Source organism: Salvelinus alpinus, chromosome 15 (genome assembly GCF_045679555.1).
Source record: "Salvelinus alpinus chromosome 15, SLU_Salpinus.1, whole genome shotgun sequence".
Lineage (NCBI taxonomy): Eukaryota > Metazoa > Chordata > Actinopteri > Salmoniformes > Salmonidae > Salvelinus > Salvelinus alpinus.
In genome coordinates, this window is record NC_092100.1 from 32557676 (window position 1) to 32582376 (window position 24701).

General features: G+C 41.0%; 1 protein-coding gene across 2 annotated transcripts in view; it reads right to left on the bottom strand.

Annotated features, from left to right (window-relative positions):
- The window catches only part of LOC139539930 (nuclear receptor ROR-alpha A-like), a 292848-nt gene that overhangs the window by 183302 nt on the left and 84845 nt on the right, over window positions 1-24701 (bottom strand). Inside the window, exon 2 of one of the 2 annotated variants that reach the window (XM_071343339.1) lies at window positions 7607-7627. The exons of the other annotated variant lie outside the window; for it this stretch is intronic. Within the exon in view, the coding sequence (XP_071199440.1) occupies window positions 7607-7627 (21 nt within the window). The remainder of the gene's footprint in view (window positions 1-7606; window positions 7628-24701) is intronic. 2 annotated transcript variants of the gene reach the window in all.

Sequence of the window (24701 nt, forward strand, 5' to 3'; positions counted from 1 at the left end):
TCTAATGGAACTCTTTTAATCTTGAAAGGGAGAATTTCAATAGTGAATTAGTCTTTTTTTTGTATTCCTTTAATGCTTCTCAGAGAAATATATGCAAATATCTCTCGGTAATGCTAACAGTAGTGACAAAGGAGCCAGTTCTACTCTGCTAGTCTGTGCTATCCAACCAGGGGTCCTGTATGTGGCAAGCATAATGTACTGCCTGCAGACTCTAAGGCTCTGGAACCACTCATGAAGACATCTGGAGGGCCTCAGCAATGACACAACTCTATCTTCTCTTAGAAAACACTTTGGTTTAGGTTTAACTTACAGTTTCTCTTCACTAGGTTGTCATTTTAAACAGGGTAATCAATGCCTCACTATGAACTATATTGAAACGCTATACAGTATTTATTGTTTTCATATTTCAAAACCTGACTTATAAGTGTGTTGCTAATGAAATTGTCACTATAGTTACACTATTTTAGTCATGGATTTAATTTAATTCAGAATTTCAGGAGCTTGACAGATCACTGGCAGATTGAGTTTTAGAATGCAGAATTTGTGGATGGAGATTTTGGAAAGGAGAGGAATCACTGTGATTTACAATGGATTTTACCTAATACCAATTTCAACATTGAGACATGTTGATAAATTTAAAAAAAGATATCAAAAAAGTTATCATGTTACAGTACTTAGATTACTATAATTATCAAATTAAAAAAATATATATTAAAAGAAGAACTCAAATGTATGTGTAGGAACTAAAAGTTGTGATGCAGTATTACATATTGATGACAAATAGGCACATAACTTGCACCATATCATTTTGAAGTTTCTGAGCTCAGAATCTATTCATACAAAAACCCAATAATGTAGGAATTAAACACACACCACAGGCAAGGAATGATGTTATTGTCCACTAAAGTAAAGCTATACTAGTGTAAGTTATAGATAGCCATAAAATAACACTATCGGTACATCATCATTATTGAACAATCAATATCAAATTCTGTGCTAATGCAAGGAGAGACTTGCATTATTACAGTATACCTGTTTCACATCCGTAATGAGACATGATTAAAACACATTGAAATAGGCATTGCAAATCCATACGTTTTTGGGTCTAGCTGGCTGGGTGTAAACGTGGTTAACTAGTAGAGGCTGAGTTAATCCTTTTATCTAGATCCCTGCTGCAGGGTATCCCAAACACTCCCTGATTAAAAAGGGAAATGTGGGCAACCAACAGTTTAAGAATGATGGGCTCTAAACAGATAAAGGCGGAACATCTTGTTGCTATGGCAGTGCATATGCAATGACTTGACAGTGCCACACTGTTCTCCCTGTCTAATATATTCACATTATTTATGAAATATTTCATAAGTACTGTAGCATAGCAAATGCTAAATATAAAATCCCAGGGAGATGTTCTTCCCTTTTTGCAGCTAGAGTCGTGGAATGGCATACAGTGCTCATGTTGTGCAACATCTCCTGTGGAAAAATGCTGGTGTTTGTTCACAAGCTACACTGCTTTTCATTTCTTCATCCTCCTTCTCCTCCTCAATAAGGGAAAGCCCTCCACACTGCCAAATAGAACCAGCGAACAAAAGAGGCGATTTGATCTGTTCATGTGGGAAATCAGATCGCCGTCTGCGTCTGAGATGTATCCAATGCGCTCCAGGATACTGTTATGCAACGGCCACAAATGAAAATTACAGTATAATATCATATAGAAATGCAGAGAGGATGGCTTACGTATATAAGGAATAGAAACATGTCAATTGTTCCTGAGATAAATCAGAACTATCCAACAGTGAGAGTGGACATAACATATACTGTAGCAACCAAGTAAAATAAATGCAAAAATGTACTACTATTCAGGATCTGTGTATTAGCGTAACTGCCTCCTGCAAAGCGCACACAGTGAGGTACAGCAGATGAGACATTCCCCGCTCTCTCTATCTTGTGTGACGGGGCAGGACAACTGCATGGCCATTTCTCCTGTCAATACTCTCCCAACATCCATTTTCACCTGGCTGACACCTTTTACTGGTCAAGGGATGAATAAATCACACTTAGTGTTCTCCCCTGGTACTTTGACAACAACAAAAAAAGAATCTCAACATGAAGAAGGACTGCAGTGTTTCCCTGTCATCACTGCCCCTGAGGTACGGTGAAAAATTACCGCCCATAAAATAACATTTTTCAAAGAGCCTTATTGCCCTTTTAATCTATCTGCCACAATGGACGGCTTCAGGGATGCATTTCACTTCATCTGAAGACAAACAATCTTTCAAAGGGCTTAATAACAGTTACACAAATTAGCTTCATTAATTAGCTGCTAATGGAATAATAGCTCTGCCACCTTGTGCATCTCAAAAACAGGAAAGGTGTGGGGCTGGAACAAAATATTCACTTGTCTCTGAGCTTCATTAGTGGACTAACAGAATGCTAAAGAATGCACACGTCTAGAATTTAAATATCCTGATCGCATTCTCTCGGATTTTAGTTATCCATTTTATTTGTATTTTCTTTGCACATGCAGCGACACAAAAAGTATTCTACGAACAAGCAAGGCCATCACAAAGTGATGTAAATTACGTGGTATACTAACAATATTAATTTCCTAATACAATAGTGGACTGACACTTTAAATCTTAATTAACAATCCTCACACTAACAGCCCTCAAAAAATAAATATAAATATATATATTATGTATATATATATATATACATATATTATCAAAGAAACGTCACTGATAAAACTGATAAATAGAGATGGATTCAGTAGAGAAAATAGTAGTTAATGAATGATGAATTAGAGACTAGGTGAAGCATCATAAATTCTGACAACACAGTGTTGTCTAGCCGATGATAAACAGCACTCCTGGATCCGATCTGCCTGTGCCTGCATGTATCTTTCAGAAGCGCCCTGCCACTTTATCTTTTCCATCCTGCTAGATTACACCTCCAGGGTTCAGGTGTGAATCCATCATTGCTATTATTACCTGAAGTCACAAGATGCATCTATCATGGCTAAGGTTACCATAACCTCAATATTAACAGAGAAAAGCCCCTCTAATAAACAGCAGAAAGGATGGCCCGGGTGGTGGGATTTCATCTTCCTTTCACTTTTAATAAGGTACTCAGAGGAATAAAGATTACAGGCCATATTTAGAATGCAGAACAAATCAGCCTCTTCTTCCCCATCCCTCCTCATTGTGGTTAGTCATTAGGATCTTAGGTTGGGGGTTCTAGTGGAGAGAGGCATTCCCTGGTTCAAGAGCTAACCAGCCTCGCTGCCTGTCTGCCGGGCTCTGTTCTGTTCCTGCTACAATATTGTATCGCCTGCAGCGTCTCTTAATAAGGCTGGATGTATGGAAACGCAGTGGTGTGGCTCATCATGCCCAGCTGGACCAGTGGCAATCACAGTGCTGTAAACTGTGAGGGCCTGACTGGTTCAAGGCCTGAGGACAGTGGTGTTTTAATGATCATCCGCCTCTTTAATAATCCACCATTACACAAAGTTGGTAAAAACCAAATGCAGAGACAAGGGGGCATTAGGCTAAAATGGCTAAGCTTTCTTTGGGGATTAAGAGAATTTGGTCAAATAGGAATCTCAGAGTGCATCAGTGCAGGAGTTGACACAAGGACATGTTTACACACAGCACCCCGTGACATGAATCATTCATTATCATTCAAATTAATATCAACAGCAAAATAAATTACCATCACTGCAGCCGGTCTCCATAATATACCTCCAATTACACTATGATCAGAGCATCAACTCTGATAATAGATTCAAAGTAATTAAGTTAGAATATATTCAAAGGACTTTTCACTTTGAAAACCAGTCTTGTTATTCCCCTGAACACCCAACAACAACACTCATTACAGTGGCTTGAAAACCAGAAGTGGAGACCATATAAATATTTATTCAGGAATGATTTGATGCACTAAATAAATAATCCCTTGTGAAAATAAATGACACCCTAAATAAAACTTTAAAAACAGGATCTGGGGAAATTAAGATGAGATGAATCAGACAGGGAAGGATTCCGGCGAGAGGAGAAAATATCAGCTATCACTCCACCCCATTTGAATTTCTAATGGCAGACATGCAAACGCGACGTGCTAATTAAAGCACAGCGACCAATTAGATGAGTTTTAGCTGCACCTTTAGGGGGAGGTACCGTGGCAGAGCCTCAGAGGGGGATATGGATATCTGTTCAGAAGGTGGAGCAGAAGAGAGAAGCTACCAAAAACAATCCTCAGATGCCACTACTTCTGCCTTACGGGTAAAAGGTTAGCTGTTAACGGTTCAATGTTGGATAAACATGACCCCTTTCCACAGTGCCATCCATGTGGCAGTGTCTCACTGAGGATGTGGGGCAGCAAAGGACATCCAATACATATTCAGCAGTAATTCTAATCCACTGGCATTGTAGTATCTCCTATAGACAGCCAGGCTGTTGCTTCAGCGTTGAACTATTAGTCTATATCAAACTAAAGATTGGGACATGCATTACAAATAAAATATACATAGCCAAAGTCTGGGCGATGTTCTCATAAAAAAAAAAATATAGATGTTCCTATATAATACCTGTCTGCTCTGTGTCCTAAACCTGCCCTCTACTGACAGCACAGGACATACGGGTGGTCCTATAGGTTCACCCCACACAACACAGGAAAGAGGTAATCCTAGGTCTGGCCTGGGCCCATTCTCCTTCCTGTCGGTCTGCCTCTCTCTGCTCTCTGGAGAGCCTTTATGCTGCCTGAGCCTGCCTTATCACACACTGTGAGACAGGAACAAGGCTTTTGTGATGGCCATGATTAGTCTTTTGTGTTCCCAGGTAGAAATAAGATGAACTTCTACAGGCAGTCATTGTGTTCCTATCTTCAGAACACTCAAAGAAAGATGTTGCGTTTTGAGGGGGTGAAATGAAGCCTGCAGGGCCTTGGCAGGCCTTGCTCTGTGGGGAAATACATGGTGAAAACACAATGGGAACAATCTTGTCCTTCAGTTTTCTTTGTACTCTATTGAACCTTAGTCAGTCCTGCCTATTTAGACTTTTTGAACAGAGCAGTATTTTCTTGCTATACGGTCTCTGCTTCTCTCTTTTTCGGTGGGTTTCTGAGAAAGACCCAAAGGCTGATGAGAGAGACGACAGCAGCCACTTTGCCAGAGTCTGCCAGACCCTCCGGTGTATCAGCCCCATCCCTCAAAGTGTTCCATATGCAAATAAAGTTTGGGATGGCATCTTTCAGATGTGATAATTATGTATTTATTTGTAAGCTGTCACTTCTCTTAATGCTCAGGGACATCAAAATAAGTTCAAATAGCAGCATCAGAGAGGATCACATTTGCTGGAGTACCACAGATTCAAAGAACACGCGAAACCCATGACGCTGAAGGTCTGTCAATAACCAGTCATTTAGACAGCAATGTGCTGCTGAGACCCTCACTGCATACATCCTGGTTTGAAATTTGCCGCTAAATATATTCCGATTTTCCCAATTTTCTTAGTTATTCCAACATTTACAGTTGTATCAGCGGGTGACATATTAACAAAGACAGAGAACCCATTTCCATCCCCATCTCTCCCTCCCAAATGGACTGTCTAGTACAGTATTATTCTTATTCTGTTTGATTAACAAATACAGGAATATCTGTTTACATGTTCACATTGTGGGAAGGGCATTGTGCTTTAGTATCTAGTTGAACCACACCTCCCTGACATCTTTTTAGAACTATCCTGTCTTTTTAGAACTATCCTGTCTTTTTAGAACTATCCTGTCTTTTTAGAACTATCCTGTCCCTTACATGGCTGCTAATCAGTCTCACCATATAATAATATCATTGAACGAACAAGAGGACAAATTATTACTGACAGTACACAAAAGGTGGGAGAAGAGCAACTACTTGAGACCTGACATCCCACCTGGTTGAATCAACATTGTTTTCACGAAATTCCAATGAAATGACCTTACACCAGTGTGGAATAGACGTTGAATTGATGTCTGTGCCTAGTGGGATGTGAATTTAAAAGGACATCAAAACACCTTGTAGTGATGAGAGGAGAGCTATTGTTCCATGTCGAGTGGCACTCCTCTCCACAGAAATAAGTGGGAAGTAGAGAGCGAGCGACAGAGAGAGAGAGAAGCACAATCACCAGATGGTGCCGCAAAGTATTGGCAAAGTATTATGGGTTGCACCTCCATCACTCAGTTGCGTCATGGCCATTGTTATCAACGTGTCACAGACGCCACAGTGCTCAAGTCTGAGTCACTGGGTCCACATTAACTCAAAATAAAGTTATTTACCCAGTCAGATATAGCGTAGTGGAAAGAAGGATTTAGGCAATAAATTGTTTGCTATCCCTTTTCCTTGATATGTTCACAGCTGTGGCTGCAGGGGAGGCCAGGGCACTGTGCCTACTGCCTACCTGAGGCTAAGTCTAGACTAGACAGTTCATGCAGCTTTAGTATTCTGATCACAGAGTTCTGATCATGGAATTCTGATCATGGAATTCCGAACGCATTATGCATCTACATCTACATTTAAATGTGTCTACCGTGTCCCCACTGTGTCCGGATTCCCTTTTCCCACGCTATATTAAAATGTCAGTATGCATTCTACAAACGGCAGAGTAGGCAAAGTATTACAATAACACAACAACAACTGATGGCAGTAGCTAACTAGCCAGACAACCTCCGTAGCTAGTCAGCAAGCTAGCAAGCAATGCTAAAGCGATTGCAAACGTGTTAGCATAACACGTTTGCATAACACAAAATGTGTTTCTTTTTTATATTAGCTAGGAGGCCAGCAAACACATTCCTCACACGCTAGGAACACATTTCCCCCAACGTTATGATGAAAAGGTGACTCTTGGTCCCAAAACAGGTTTTCTGGAGACGTGTGGGAGGAGTGCTGATGACGTTGCCCTCTGTATGCGCTTTCGGTAGCCTGGTTGCTTCCAGACTGAGAAGAAATCCGCACATAATGCATCCCTGACCACCTCCTGAAGTGGTCAGCCAGATCTGAACTCAATCTGACCACAATACAATGCAACAACTTTCGTGCATCTAGACCTGTCTTTTCAATGCGATCTTCGTATTCTGATAGCAGGAGTTGTATGTAAGTGTCAAGTGTAGACAACCTGAGACTGCCTGCCTGCCATGGCATCTCATCGCAGGCTCCCTCCCTGATGGAACTAAATGGCTGTGCCTGGAGAATGCTATCTCCTGCCTGCTCAATTCTCAAACATTGGCCTGTCCTCTTCCAGGAGAGTTCTCTGTCACTGTATAACTGCACATTAAGGGATAATAAAACGATGAAATCTACCCATCCATCTTGATTTGCCCTCTGTTAGCGGGTGGCCAGTATTAGAACAAAATACCTGCCACTCAGTGGAAGAACACTGGAACTGTAGCTCTGCTCTGTGTGACTGCCTGGCAACAGCAGCAAGGGAACAGACTGCCTAACCAAATACCAAATGGAGGAATATGAAGTCTTTTTCCTAATTTTCTTTTACATAAATATGGTCATTTGGTTATTTTGTTAGAGACTAAAACAGTTATTTTTTTATGCAGACTGACACACAGTTATGATATGTAGTACACTTACCTTGCTTGTTCGTGAGTCCACCTACACAGAAGTACATATTTGGTGTTAATGTTATGAGTGTACAAAATGTTACGAATGTACATTTAGAAAGTGAGTAGTTCTGATTCCATACATCTCTTTTTCAGTAACTAAATGAGTGCTGACTTATGAGACGGGCAATACGACACTTACCTTTAGTACATGATGAGGTTTAGAAAGCAGGGAGGCACAGCACACAACATCACAGAGGAAAAACAGAGAGAAATTAAAACACGTTAATAATTTGGACAATGCAAGCAAACTATTATTTTACATTGCCTTCCTAACAATCTATTTCTGTGACTGATTGAACATATGATAAAAATACACAATAGACTATGCTCTAGTAGTGGGTCTGTTTGGGACGAAGAGACAATCGTTGCCGTAAAAAAAGCACAACATTTAAAAAGAACAGCATCATTTGTTTTGCAGATACTTAACAGAAAAGGCCTATATGCTTTACTGAAACTCAGTCAAGCAGTCTCCCTCTCACTCAGACACACACACACTAAAGGGGTAGCTCTCACAGTAATACCAAGGTCCTATTTTACAGTGACACTTGTGCTGCCTCAAAGCACACTCACTCTATCTCCAGCACACAAGATAGCATCTGATGAGTAGTGCGATCTAATTGAAGTGTAGATTACTATCGCTTGTCAGCTTGCAGGATCAAAATAATTTTTAAAAAGCATGGAGGGAGAAGATAGGAACGTTAGTGGTCCACTGTGATACAGTAGCGGTCCAGACTGAAAAACAATATCTAAAAGCCTCTCTGGAAGACACCCTGGTGCTTAGAAAGAGAATGGCCCCCATCGCAGCCCAACTGTGGGTGAGTCATGTGTGACAGACAGGTCCAGACATGTCCCTCTCTCACAGAGACACTGAGGGCTGAGTGTTGAGAGACATAAAGTGTTAGAGGACATGGACGTCACTGAGAGCTGACTGGCAGCTGTGACAGGATTGAGATGAGCCTAAGGGCTGGATGAGCCTAAGCACTTAGAGTTCAAGGACATGGACACATGTTGGGACGTAGAGTCTGACAAAATCTACTGACACAAACTAACAAGTTCCTGCTCTGGTCCTGTGGATCAGAACCCAGCTAGTCGTGATGGGACATATCTACAGTAGTATACACAAGAAATGTGCAATTATGCAGACATAGTCCTACAACTCTGAACGTAATTAGTCTATTCCTGCAGCATGAACACTGACCTAGTGTAACAAACCCTTGGTGAAGAAATAATGCTAAACCCAATCACCGGAAACAGAGAGGGAATCGATCCTACATTTGTGTACACCAGCTCATAATGCAATGTCACATCATGGAATGAATAAGCCTACTGAATTAATATCATAGAAAACATTTATGTTAATGAAAAAATATCTTGCAGCTATGTTCTTCTTGATTCCGAGCTCTAAAATATGAACAGTGCATTCAGTCCCTTACAATACAAACCACAAGATGATTAAAGCACTCCGTGGACTAAAATAATACACAGGAGGAGATTAAAATAAGAAACCCTTTCAGGTTTTGAAGGAGGGAGCTTATATGTGAGAGGGGCTGGGTGGGGGCCGCCTTTTCATGGTTGTCTTCCTTGTTTTCCTGCCCGCCCCTGACAAGTGTGTTCTCTCACTCTTCTCCCCAGCAAATAGGAAACAGACAGACAGACGTGAGAATAGGACACCACCTCTCCTCTCCCCTCTCCTCCCAGCCCTGTGGGCCACTGCGAGGCAGTGCCATGGAGGCCTAGCGCAGTCCGGCTCCCCCGCTGTGCCTACAACTCTCCTTTTCAGTTCAATTAATGAGCCATAAATAACCCAATGAAGGTGTCAACAGAGTGCAATTTATCATGGCTTTCACCACTGCACTTCATGTGAGGAGAATGCTCATCCTGCAGCCAACCCCTCGCCCAAATAGAGACAACATTGTAATAAAAATATTTATAAAGTAAAGCCGAACACGCCAACCTCAAATTTATCTTGAGCAGGGTGATCTTCACAGGTGCGTCGATTTGACAATTATGTTGGGAATCGTGGGCCTGCTCCATTTGTTAGGGTATCACGGACAGACTGGCAATATATTTGGTTAAGAGCGAGAGACAACATACTCACTAGGCTTCTGTGGGGCTGCCAAGACACTTCTTTCTGTCTGTTAAAGACACTTCTTTCTGTCTGTTAAAGACACTTCTTTCTGTCTGTTAAAGACACTTCTTTCTGTCTGTTAAAGACACTTCTTTCTGTCTGTTAAAGACACTTCTTTCTGTCTGTTAAAGACACTTCTTTCTGTCTGTTAAAGACACTTCTTTCTGTCTGTTAAAGACACTTCTTTCTGTCTGGGACTACTCCGAGCCTGCATTGCAGATCACAAAGGCAGCCATGGTCTCTCCAAAAAATTGGAACGCAAGTAATGGTGAATTTCTGTTCAGTCCTATGGAGTTGGTCTAAGCAGCAGGAAGAATTGCTTTATCAGTGTGTCCCACAAATGTCACTTTGAGTCAACTACATGGCGGAAACACATACAGTACTGAATAATATACAGTAGCCAGTGAATTGAATGGATGCTAGAAGCAAGCTGAAACCAGAGGTAGTATGGTGTAGTGCTTCAGAGAAAATAGGAAAACTCGTTGAATAATATATGAAAGCTTGGGTTTTTGAATCCAACATTAAAAGTGATGACGTGAGTACAAACTCTGCTTCATCTTAGAGCCACAAATCAAAACCTAAGGCTTACAAGCAATGTTAAACAGCCTATCTTCACAGTGAGATCATTTCCTGGGAAAAGTACGCAGTGGCTTCTGAATACATGTGAATACAAGCATTTTCAGCCTTGAAGCTAAGCCGGAACTTGAGTGCATACGAATCCTGCTAAACCAATTAATGGTTCCTGTTAACCCACTCATCTTCGGAGAGGATTGTTTTTCTAAATAATACAAGCAAACAGCCCACACAGACGCTTTGACAAAGACTAAGAGATTGGCACTTGAATCTGGGGGCTTTTTCTTACACATCACAAACACACTCTTCAACTCACAGATCTTGCGTAGCATCACCAATACGGGAAACCTTTGTCTCAGTATCAAGTGAATCCCCCAATCTGAACGCCTCTGTGCACCGAACACTTTGATGGTTTGTAATACATGATTAAGTTCAGCAGAATATAGAGTGGTTAGTGTATTCAGATTTTAAAGCACAATAACAGAGAACTAGGCTATATCAAAGCAATTACAATATTAACAGACTATCACCAAAGGGACATTAAGCACTACTATCTTACTGAAAAACACAACATTTCTACTATTTCACAAGGCACCCCGGAATGATATAAATTTCCACAAACCATAATCAGTCTGGGTTACAGACACGGCTAGAGAGCCGAGATAAATGACATTTTCCAAAATCACGCTGACATTTTCCCTTATCGAGCGCCAGGCACTGGCATGGCAAGAGCAGGCTTGTCAGTCAGTGGCAGACAGGCCTCACACCTTATCACAAGGGCACTCAGCATCTCTGGAGCTAGAGCTGGGGCTTGGGCTTGTGGCTGGTGCTGGAAGAAAAGGAGAAGAGGATGGGGCTGATGCTAGAGCCCCCATCGCTACTCTCTCATCCCCTCCTACAAGACTGCTCCTCCAGCCAGCCAGTCTCCCTCAGAAGCTAAATGTAATACTTAAGGTTGATAATGACGCTCTTCATTAAATAGTGATTCCAAATAAGGATGTGGGGTACATAAATAAGGAAATAGAAGAGAGGTTAAAATTCAGACATTTGAGTGGGTTTTGGGTGAGGGATAGTGTTACGGGATTTTTGTGTTTAATGACTAAAATATGTATACATTTGACTTACATGTTAATGTATGAATGAAACTTATTATAATCATAATGCTGAATATAATGTGTTCCTTATTAGAAAGAATGGAGTTATCTTCAGACAGGCTGGAATGCTATGTTCCTTACAGGACATTCTGTCTCTACCCAGGGAGGGGAGAGACCTTGGGTTGGTTGCAGATAGTTTAACAGGTGGCAGACAACGTAATGAGGCTGTGAACTGTATTGCCATTGTATTCTAGAGGAGGATGGACATTAAAACCTATGACATCATCTTTATTATATAACCTGATGTAAATTGTACTATGATTCAGTACTCTCGAGAATAAACGCTATTGATTGATTGATTTTGAGACTGGTTTCTGTCCATTTTATGCTTATAAGTATCTTACAAATTCTTATATATGGGCAGAGTGTTTTAATTGAATTGGTTGATAAACATATAGGAAATAGAATTCCTTTAACAGATAGGGAGCGAGAGCAAATTTCTGGACCATGGGATCAAGACAACTGGTCATGCAGACAGAGAGAGGGACTGTTTACACGCTACTACATTACGTGTCAGAAGTATGGACCAGTGTTTCCCAACCAGCTGACAAGTTGAATCAGGTATGCTTGTCCAGGGTTACAATACAAATGTGTACTGTTTGGATACTCGAGGACCAGGGTTGGGAAACACTGGTATAGACTGATGATGATGTTGAGGAGCTGAGTACAGAGCTTCAATACAAGGAGCAGTATGGATGGGGGCAGAGGTTATTGTGGTCATTCTCACTTCAACTCTAAAGAAAGTTATTTGGTACACTGAAAATACAGTACCAGTCAAAAGTTTGGACACACCTGCTCATTCAAGGGTTTATCTATATTTTTACTATTTTCTACATTGTAGAAAAATAGTGAAGATATCAAAACTAGTAAATAACACATCATGTAGTACTCAAAAAAGTGTTAAACCAATCAAAATAGATTTTGTATCTTATATTCTTCAAAGTAACCACCCTTTGCCTTGATGATAGCTTTGCACACTCCTTCCATTCTCTCAATCAACCATGAGGAATGCTTTTCCAACAGTCTTGAAGGATTTCCCGCATATGCTGAGCACTTGTTGGCAGTTTTTCCTTCACTCTGCGGTCCAACTCATCCCAAACCATCTCAATTGGGTTAAGGTCGGGTGATTGTGGAGGCCAGGTCATCTGATGCAGCACTCCATCACTCTCCTTCTTGGACAAATAGCCCTTACACAGCCTGGAGGTGTGTTGGGTCATTGTTCTGTTGAAAAACAAATGATAGTCCCACTAAGTGCAAACCAGATGGGATACCATGTCGCTGCAGAATGCTGTGGTAGCCATAATGGTTAAGTGTGCCTTGAATCCTAAATAAATATCCGACAGTGTCACAATCAAAGCATCCCCACACCATCACACCTCCTCCTCCAAGCTTCACGTTGGGAACCACAAATGCGGAGATCATCCGTTCACCTACTCTGCATCTCACAAAGACACAGCTGTTGGAACCAAAAATCTCAAATTTGGACTCATCAGACCAAAGGACAGATTTCCACTGGTCTAATGTCCTTTGCTCATGTTTCTTGGCCAAAGCAAGTATCTTCTTATTATTGGTGTCCTTTAGTAGTGGTTTCATTGCAGCAATTTGACTAGGCCTGATTCCCACAGTCTCCTCTGAACAGTTTATTTTGAGATGTGTCTGTTAAATAAACTCTGTGAAGCATTTATTTGGGCTGCAATCTGAGGTGCAGTTAACTCTAATGAACTTGTCCTCAGCAGAGGTAACTCTGGGTCTTCCTTTCCTGTGGCGGTCTTCATGAGAACCTCATGTTTTTTCTTCTGCACTTGAACTACCTTTCAAAGTTCCTGAAATGTTACGGATTGACTGACCTTCATGTCTTAAAGTAATGATGGACTGTCGTTTCTCTTTGCTTATTTGAGCTGTTATTTCCATAATATGGACTTGGTCTTTTACCAAATAGGGCTATCTTCTGTATACCACCCCTACCTTGTCACAACACAACTGTTTGGCTCAAATGCATTAAGAAGGAAATAAATTCCACAAATCAATTTTTAACAAGGCACAACTTGTTAATTAAAATGCATTCCAGGTGACTATCTCATGAAGCTGTTTGTAACGGCAGCCTTCCTCCTCTTCACGAGAAGAGAAGGTGTAGCAGGGATCGGACCAACACGCAGCGTAGCCAGTGCTCAACATGTTTAATAAACGAAACTGTGAACACTTACAACAATACAAAAATAACAAAGGTGGCAAACCGAAACAGTCCTCTCCGGTGAAAATGAACACAAAGACAGGAAACAACCACCCACAAAACCCAACACAAAACAAGCCACCTAAATATGGTTCCCAATCAGAGACAATGACAAACACCTGCCTCTGATTGAGAACCATATCAGGCATACATAGAAATAGACAAACTAGACACACAACATAGAATGCCCACCCAGCTCACGTCCTGACCAACACTAAAACAAGTAAAACACACAAGAACTATGGTCAGAACGCGACACTGTTGAGAGAATGCCAAGAGTGTGCAAAGCTGTCATCAAGGCAAAGGGTGGCTACTTTAAAGAATCTCAAATATAAAATATATTTTGATTTATTTAACACTTTTGGTTAATATATGATTCCATATGTGTTATTTCATAATTTTGATGTTTTCACTATTATTTTCCAATGTAGAAAATAGTAAAAATAAAGAAAAATCGCGGAATGAGTGGGTGTGTCCAAACTTTTGACTGGTACTGTATTTGTCAGTCAACATTCTAATTTCATCATATAGATGTATTCCTGTATATCCAGATAGTGGTGATAACCATGACAACAGACTAAGAACTCTGTTCGAGCAGCTGGCTCAGTTTTGCTATTTCTGCGTTCAACACCATAGTGCCCTCCAAGCTCACCAAGTTAAGGATCCTGTGACTGAACACCTCCCTCTGCAACTGGATCCTGGACAGGACACCCCCAGGTGGTAAGGGTAGGCAACAACACAGGGGGGCCCTCGGGGGTGTGTATTTAGTCCCCTTCTGTACTCCCTGTTCACCCACGACTGCGTGGCCGCTCATGACTCCATCACCATCATTAAGTTTTCAGACGACGGTAGTAGGCTTGAACTACAGCGACGATGAGACGGCCAATACGGAGGAGGTCAGAGACCTGGCAGTGTGGTGCCAGGACAACACCTCTCCCTCAACGTCAGCTAGACAAAGGAGCTGATTCTGGACTTCAGGAAACAGAGGGCCGAGAGCGTCACGTTCCTCGGTGTCCACATCACTGAGGATCTATAATGGTCCACACACACCAACATAGCCGTGAAGAGGGCACAACAATGTCTCTCCCCCCTCAAGAGGCTGAAAAGAGTTGGCATGGGCACTCAGATCCTCAAAAGGTTATACAGCTGCACCATTGAGAGCATCTAGACTGGCTTACCACTTGGTATGGCAACTGCTTGGCATCCAACCGCAAAGTACTACAAAGTGTGGTGCATACGGCCCAGTATATCACTGGGGCCGAGCTCCCTGTCATCCAGGATCTCTATACCAGGTGGTGTCAGAGGAAGGATCTAAAATGATCAAAGACTTCAGCCACCCAGGTCATATATTGTTCTCTCTGCTACCGCACGGCAAGCAGTACCGATGCACCAAGTCTGGAACCAACAGGACCCCGAACAGCTTCTACCCCCAAGCCATAAGACTGATAGTTTGTTAAATAGTTAGCCAAACAGCTACACAGACTATCTGCATTGACCCTTTTTGCACAAACTTTTTTGTCTCATAACATACGCTGCTGCTACTGTTTATTATCTGTCACTTTATTCCTAGTTATATGTACATATCTACCTCAATGACCTCATACCCCTGCACATCGACTGGTACCCCTTGTTTATAGACAAGTTATCGTTAGTCATTGTGTATCTATTATTACTTTTATGATTACATGATTTACTTTTCTATAATTTCTCCATTTTCTTTCTCTCTACATTGTTGGGAAGGGCCCGAAAGTCAGCGTTTCACTGCTAGTCCACACCTGTTGTTAAAGAAGCATGTGACAAATACAATTTAATTTGATATCATTAACAACTGTCTTTCAAATCTTTTTTTTTTCTTGCACTGAACAGCATGCATTCAGTTGTTGTCGTATGAAAGGAAAATACCTTCCTTTTCTTGCAGTTTTACTAAACTGTTGAATCAAATCACCATCAACCAGTGGTGTAAAGTACTTAAGTAAAAATACTTTAAAGTACTACTTAAGTAGTTTTTTTGGGTATCTGTACTTTACTGTACTATTTATACTTTTACTTCACTACATTCCTAAAGACAATTATGTACTTTCTACTCCATACATTTCCCTGACACCCAAAAGTACTCATTACATATTGAATGGTTAGCAGGACAGGAAAAATGTCAAATTCACACACTTATCAAGAGAGCATCCCTGCTCATCACTACTGCCTCTGATCTGACTGACTCACTAAACACAAATGCTTCGTTTGTAAATTATGTCTGAGTGTTGGAGTGTTCCCCTGGCTATCCGTTAATTTAAAAAACTAGAAAATCCCGCCGTCTGATTATTAGAATATAAGTAATTTGAAATTATTTATACATTTACTTTTGATACTTAAGTATATTTTAGCAATTACATTTACTTTTGATACTTTAGTATATGTAAAACCAAATACTTTTAGACTTTTACTCAAGTAGTATTTTACTGGGTGACTTTCACTTTTACTTGAGTCATTTTCTATTAAGGTATCTTTACTTTTCCTCAAGTATGACAATTTGGTACTTTTTCCACCACTGCCACGAACAAGTAGGAGCGTGGGGGGGATGTTTTCCAGGAGAAAAAGAACCAGGGATTGTGAGTGGGGCTCTTGGCGGACGCGTTGTGGGGGTGAGACAATGTGTGGGTGAGTACAGAAGCATTGGCAGCTCATGTTTGAGTCAGAGGACCACATCCTCCTAAGCCTCTCTGAGTCACAGCAGAGCCCATAGAGAAGAGCTTCAGACATGGCTTTCTACTGAAAGGCATCCTTTCCCACGTCAAAAGCATCAGTTCAGAAACGTTGGGTTAAAATATGCATGAAATGAAGGATTAATGGAATAATTGGGTGTTTATACTAGCAGTACGTATGATTAACATTTGGTGTGATGAAGAACAGCAGTTACGATGAACAATCAACTGCATTATAAGAGACTCACACTTTTAAGATACTTTTTCCACTAGCAATAGCAACACTGTCTCACACTTGTAGCTATGCTGGGAGGTGATGGATGACTTAACAAGATATAAATTATATAACAGCGGGTAAACTCAATACACTCATTAGTTTCCAATGTTTTTATTTTTCCCCAGGAGTAGCTTAGCTAATTGATGCCTCCCTCTTCCGTCGCTTTGTTTTCGCCCAACAGAAACAGTGAGATAAATTCACGCTTGACTGCCAGACTGGCACACAAAACAACACCACAGTGCTCGCCATAACAACACTGATCAAATTGAAACCTGGGTACAATTTGATTTCTAATTTCAGGATTTTATTTGATGGACATAGTAATATTTTCACAAGTCCATGCTTTTTCTGTTTAAATGAATATTTATTTTTGAAATGTAACACATGATTTTAACTGCCACCACATTGTGAAATCGACTGGTTAAGATACTAGCATAACAAGCTCTCGTTTTCCTATTTATTGAAAAACTGGGTGCCATTCTTTTTAACATTAACTCAAGTATGTCAGCAATCCAGACAGTTCATACAACGTGCTGAGAGAGACACAGAACTCTACAGAGAGACAAACACAATGGAGGAATGACTGTCAGGTCACTTCATGTAAGAGACTAGCTGAATGGATTACACAAGTGATTTCTCATGGAAATGGACAGAATTTAAAATATGTCATACAATTTCACTCATAGGGTACAAATCACACCGAACTATGACAATGTTTGCATGATACAAGTTGTGTTGTGTGTGAAACTTGCTGACGTCTAGTTACCACGATAGGATAGCTCTTTAATGCAATATCTCAAGAATGGTCAAATATTTACAGCAAAGCCACAACATGAGACAACAGTCCCTCAAGCAGCAGATTTAATTTCAAAGAGTATGATAACTTGTTGTTTTATGTCAGTAACTATAGCTTTAGGCTCTTCTCCCCACCATTATGCTTTCCAGCGGTGGGCCTCATTCCATTCCATACAATGAAGTCATCATCTGCAATGCTCCAAATCTGAATGGACAACAGAGAAGCCGTTTATATCCTTCTGAGCATATGTGCTACCATTTCTCTTTACAGTCTCCATGAAACTCCAATCTAACAGTCTATTTCGGAGACACGGCTACTACAAAGCCCAGTCCAGGCAAGGGACTGGGCCATCATTCCTTTCATTTCTCTCTGAGGTATGTCTGATGGAGAGGAAGTCTGCATCTCAAGCCAAACATCCAGCCTGTTCCCCGTCCACTCTGAGCCTCTCCATTCTATCTCCACCCTATACTGCTATTATAACGAGGAGCTGAGGAGAGGCTGTTGCCAGGGCCATAGAGTGGGCGAAAGGGAAATAGGTAATTTTACGTTCAAAATATTTCAAACTGCAGCTAGTGCTGTATTATGGAACTACCCAGCGAAGATCATGACAAATAAATCAGTTATAAATGTTAAAGAAGGACATCAAACTGCCAATATGTAGGACAAGCATAATGTCCTTGAACAATTCCTAGAAATATCCGCCACTATATTTCTAACAAGAGTCCTACAGGGTCACAATATCATGTCGTATAAGACATCTTACACATTGTAAAGTGGTTGTCAGCTCTTCAAACCTGAATTTCAATGAACGCATTAAATATAATTACCCTAAAGTAAAGGGTGTGTGTAGAAATTAGAATTCATAAAAATATTTAGAGAAAGTGTTGTATGTGTATTGACAGTCATTGCCAATTTCCTGTTTTACTATGGATAGCCCTCAGCTTTACTGAGTGTGAGGATGGTCTCCTCCAAAGATTTCCCTGTGATGCGTACCATTTGACATTCATTTTTCAGATAAGACATTTGACGCCCAGTCTACCACCAGTGATCAATATCTCATCTGGGGAAATAAATTGCAGCTGTTTGTCTTTCATCTTAGAGGAAATGTATAAGCACTGTGACAACACCATGGAAGCATTAATCAAATAATAAAACATTGATTTGGGGGAGAAAAAAAGAAGCGTAACCTGCTCTGATATTCACTTTGACCTAGTGCTGTTGACATGATGCATCTTGTATCACATCTTGTTACTTCTGTGCAGTTAGGGAAACTTGAGCGGCGATCAGCTCCTCTCTTTGTCAGAAACCAAGGCGATGAATTGGATATCTAAGAAAAGATACAGTTCCCCTGTGTACATTGTGAATAATATGCTGTAACATGTATGGATGTCATACGCTTGTACTTTTGACCTTCCTCTATCTGACAGTAAAGAACTATTTTTCCATTTATTCTCAGCCCTTGTCTTTGCAATTACCGTGTTCCAATCTCGCCTTGTCCCTACAGTCACCGATAATACCCAGAAGGATCGGCAGTCTTTCTTCTGGTGTACCAATTACCGTCCCTATCCTTTTGAAACCAAAAGTTTGGTATAGGATATTAGAAAATGTCAAATTCAGGTTATATTTCACTTTAGTCCAAAGGTAACATGGTGCACTCTGGAAAACTATCTTCACAGCTGCTGAATAATGCATGAACCCTGTGGTCCAACACTACTGGCTGGGCTAAAATAGACAGTGTGCGTTGTTTACTGTCAGTAAGGTGTTTACATGACCAAATAATGAGCTGAGATTGATGTCTATATCACAGAAAATAAATCCATGAATTATATATCTGTATGATATTTATAAGCACTAACTGAATGTATTTACAAAAGGCTGTTTGTCATGTACAAACTACTGCTCTTTCACAATTTATAAGAAAATAAGGAAGCGAGGGAATTCATGACATTATCAATGGTTCTTTAATTTGACTTTTCTGTTCTATATCATGGTATTATCTTAAAGAATAACTTGTTAGGTGCTTATTAAATCTAGTCCTGCTCTCCCTGACTGATGTGTATGAACTGTGGGTTCTTATCACGGTCCTGCAGGACAGGCTAATCTACTCCCAGACATCCACCTGCATGCCTGGCATGCTTAGCTAGAGCTGATGATGAACATTCTCCTGCATGGTAAAGCACTGTCATTCATCCACTGACTCTCTCAATTAAAAGTTAGCTCACACCTCAGCTTAAACATAACAGTTATTAACCATGGATAATAAGATCATTAAATATACACAGACATACACACAACTTTAATGTTGCAATAAAAGTGAAAATGAGGTTAAAAAAATCTACTTCTGTGTTTTTACATGTCTGGTAGAATAAAATAAAATTGTATTTACACATAAACATATTTAGCAGATGTTATTGTGGGTAAGCGAAATGCTTGTGTTTCTAGCTCCAACAGTGGAGTAGTATCTAACAATTCACAACAATACACACACATACAAAAGTAAAAGAATGGAATAAAGAAATATATAAATATTAGGACGAGCAATGTCGGAGTGACATTGACTAAAATACAGTAGAATAGAATACAGTATATACATATGAGATGAGTAAAGCAGTATGTAAACATGATTAAAGTGAATAGTGTTCCATTATTAAAGTGACCAGTGATTCCAGGTCTATGTATATAGGGCAGCAGCCTCTAAGGTGCAGGGTTGAGTAGCTGGGTGGTAGCCGGCTAGTGATGTACTGACCTCGCCTTCTGGATGACAGCGGAGTGAACAGGCCGTGGCTCGGGTGGTTGATGTCCTTGATGATCTTTTTGGCCTTCCTGTGACATCGGGTGCTGTAGGTGTCCTGGAGGGCAGGCAGTGTGCCCCCGATGATGCGTTTGGCAGACCGTACCACCCTCTGGAGAGCCCTATGGTTGCGGGCAGTGCAGTTGCCGTAACAGGCAGTGATACAGCCTGACAGGACGCTCTCAATTGTGCATCTGTAAAAGTTTCTGAGGGTCTTAAGGGCCAAGCAGAATTTGGAGGTTGAAGAGGCGCTGTTGCGTCTTCTTCACCACACAGTTTGTGTGGCTAAATCGTTAGTGATGTGTACGCCAAGGAACTTGAAGCTTTCCACCTTCTCTACTGCGGTCCCGTCAATGTGGATAGGGGTGTGCTCCCTCTGTTGTTTCCTGAAGTCCACGGTTAGCTCCTTCATTTTGTGGATGTTGAGGGCGAGGTTATTTTGCTGGCACCACTCCGCCAGGGCCCTCACCTTCTCCCTGTAGGCTGTCTCATCATTGTTGGTAATCAGCCCTACTACTGTTGTGTTGTCTGCAAACTTGATGATTGAGTTGGAGGCGTGTGTGGCCACGCAGTCATGGGTGAACAGGGAGTACAGGAAGGGGCTGAGCACGCACCCTTGTGGGGCCCCTGTGTTGAGGATCAGAAAAGTGGAGGTGTTGTTCCTACCTTCACCACTTGGGGGCGGCCCGTCAGGAAGTCCAGCACCCAGTTGCACAGAGCGGGGTTCAGACCCAAGGCCCCAAGCTTAATGATGAGCTTGGAGGGTACTATGGTTTTGAAGGCTGAGCTATAGTCAATGAACAGCATTCTGACGTAGGTATTCCTCTTGTCCAGATGGGATAGGGCACTGTGCAGTGCGATGGCGATTGCATAGTGTGGATCTATTGGGGCGGTAAGCAAATTAAACTGGGTCTAGGGTGTCAGGTAAGGTGGAGGTGATATGATCCTTAACTAGCCTCTCAACGCACTTCATGATGACAGAAGTGAGTGCTACGAGGCGATAGTCATTTAGTTCAGTTACCTTTGCTTTCTTGGGTGCATCTGTGTTTTGAACCACAGTGTAGCCTAGTAAATTGCTCTCAACCTTACGCCAACAGAACAATTAGCTTTCCAGTACCATATTCATTGGAATAAATACACCAGCAATGGGGAACCAAAAGCAGCACCAGTCTGCGTGCTGACCCTTGACAACCAGTGTAGTTTCATTCGTCCAAGTCTCTGTGGCTAAATGGACATTTCTGGTGACGATGTAACAGCCTCTGAGTCTCAACATTCCGCTAACCGTTTCCTGGTGATTACATCCTTTTCTCTTTTTACTCCACATTTCAACGCAGTGATTATAAATACTGACAAAGCAGAGTGTCATAGATGACTTTGGCCATGTGTCATGTTTCTAAAAATAGATATTTTCCAAGACTCACACATCTATGCAAGGTCTCGTTTAAAATTAAACGCCTTGTTGATGAGATCACCTCTCGTGGTGAAACCTAAACCAGCTTGGAGGGGCACTGTTATTGTTGTCTTATGAAAGGAAAAGAGCTGTCTTACAAAGAGAACTTTAAGTCAGTAAGTGGAAATGGTGATCCGAAATCTGATTTCTACTAGTTTGCCTACTTACTGTTTGTTCAGACTAGACCAGTACAGTTCAAGAAAGCAGGAGTTGCTATAGAAACAAAACAGGATGGACTGCAGTATTGTTGCTAGTCCAGGGTCCGGGTCTGGAAATAATATACTTCCATTGTAATTTTGTAGTTGGGGATTTAAGCTGCACTCACTCAGACCCAATATCCTGTTTTGGCTGCGACATAGTTTATTTAACCTTTAACCCCCATGTAATTTGTCAAGAAAAAAGTGAACAATATCCCAGCGGCCAACTACCAAAGCAGCTAACCTGGACAACATGGATGAACTTGAAAAGAGAATGTGAGCTGAGCTACAAAGGTGGACAGATGGTGATGGGGGTGTATTAGCGTCTTCATTTCTCCAGTGAAATAATGCAAACAAAACAACTGTCCTTATTACTAATCCCACTTTCTTTAAAGGAATGCTCAGAACACAATCCCAAACCGATTTCCAAATTGCATTAGGTGAGCGAGCTGCGGTGAGGTTCATTACATTGAGAATACACATTGTCATTTTCAATTCAGTGATGCCATCACATTTCACCATAGAACAAAGACTTCCTATTACCTGACCTCTCCTAATAGGGAGCCACTCTGTAACATCACAGCTTGCACAATCAATTAGATGGGGTAGAAAATGTCTTAAAGGCTTTCAGGGTGAAGAGACTCAAACATGACAGAAGAATTAAGCTTGTTACAGACGGATTTCAACTTTACTTAATTCTGCCTCACATTACCTCCATCCCTCCACCTCACTGACTGTGTTTTCCTCCCCCAACAAGGAGGCAGGATTTACATATTGCAGGTAAACTGGGGAATATAGAATGCAGATCCAATTAAACCTCTAGGGAGCTAATTAGTTACAATTAAGTTTCTGCTTCACTTGTTGTGCAGGATTATTTAGTAAACACCAACAGAATGCATCAAACTTGGCCTTTTCCCTGAACTTACAAAACATACCACCTTGTTCCCATTGAAAAATTGCCTGGTGTTTATTTTATAATATTAATTCATATTTTAGGGTCCTGTTCTGTAGTGTGTTATTGACATAAAAAAGAATGAAACCCCACTAAAGTGCATCCCCATTGTATTTAAATGCCATAACACTGTGATGGATGACAAATGAATGGTGCAACCCGCCAGTGTTGAGCCATACATGTGGTTATTAGAGAAGGGTAACACAGACATTGTATCACAATGGCTTCCTGGTGAGTTAATTGCATGTTGACTTCATTAACCTTGATCCCCAGTATTAAGATCCTCCCACTTCTCCTCTCCCTCATTATCCCATCTTATTTGAGAGAAAAACAAGGTAAACAAATTATACAGTCGACAAACATAAGTAAACACAGACAAGGACAATATTCAGCATTAGGCTTTGTTGTTCACAGAATGCTGGACCATTAGTAACCAACGAAAGAGACACATAATATAAGACCAGCATGGATCCCAGGTGTGTCCACTGGCTTCACCCTGCCATCACACATCAGAATGAATGTGTGTGCTGTATGTTACGCAGTCCTACACAACGTGTCACTTCCTGTTACACTGCACCCAGAGTGACAAGCATAGAGCTTTAGCTGTCCTGGCACTGACTGAACAATGCACACACACCACATGCACAAAAATAAACAGAGAGGAAGCAAGATGGATATACAGCACTATACACAAACATATGCAAACGAAATGGGAATTGACGTCTGTGCCCAGTGGGTTTGTTCATGCTCTAAGCATTACAGTATATGGGCCGTGTGCCTGGTTTGGCATTGAACAAAGCAAACCACTTGACTTTCTTGTAATAAAAGTGTTTAAATCTCATGATGGAGATAGACATGGCAGCTGCTGGGCAAGTTTACATTGTAATGTAGCCTATTACTGCTCTCCACTCACAGTACAGAACAGGCCGCCCATCAAAGTGAGATCTGAGAGGTAGAGAGGAGAAGATCAGGACTCTTTTCACACCTTGTCAGATTGAGTAGCCTCTGCCTGTACTGAACAAGTTTGAGGGTTTTTCCTGTAAAGTGATATCACTATTGAGCTGTTCGTTTGCTGGAAAAAGTGAACAGCTGACATGTGCTTATTACAGTAAGAAAACTGTCATCTTAAATCAGTGCGGGGTCATTGAAAAGGAATAAACATTTGAAGAGCTGCCATATACAGTAAGTATGAAGGAATTGGCCACAGACACAGTCTGGATTAACACCACAATCCCCAATACTTTGACATCATTCATTTGTTAGCTGCAAATACATCTGAGTCCGTCTCTGAAGCCAGTGACAAATGATTAAGTCATTGTTTATTACTGTACAAGTTTCTTTGAGCATTACAGTGCACTCACAGCGTAATACTTTACAATCTACATATGTCAACAGACTGGTTCTCTCTCTTTTTCTTTCTCGTGTGTGTGTGTGTGTGTGTGTGTGTGTGTGTGTGTGTGTGTGTGTGTGTGTGTGTGTGTGTGTGTGTGTGTGTGTGTGTGTGTGTGTGTGTGTGTGTGTGTGTGTGTGTGTGTGTGTGTGCCTACACACCGCAAAGAATTTACAATAAAGATATATATTCTAAATTGTATGTATGCATATTAACAAGAGTGCTGACAACAAAGATGTCCACAGGGAGAGTCTCATAATAAACTGTTCACTCTGCTACTGTGTCTGTGTCTACACAATACCTCTGCATACGCTCTGTTGAAAACAGAAATATGCACTCCAATGGAAAATGAAATAAATCTAAAAGCCAAGCACAATACCAAATCAATTATAATTGTCCTCCAGATTTAAATGTCTAATATCATTT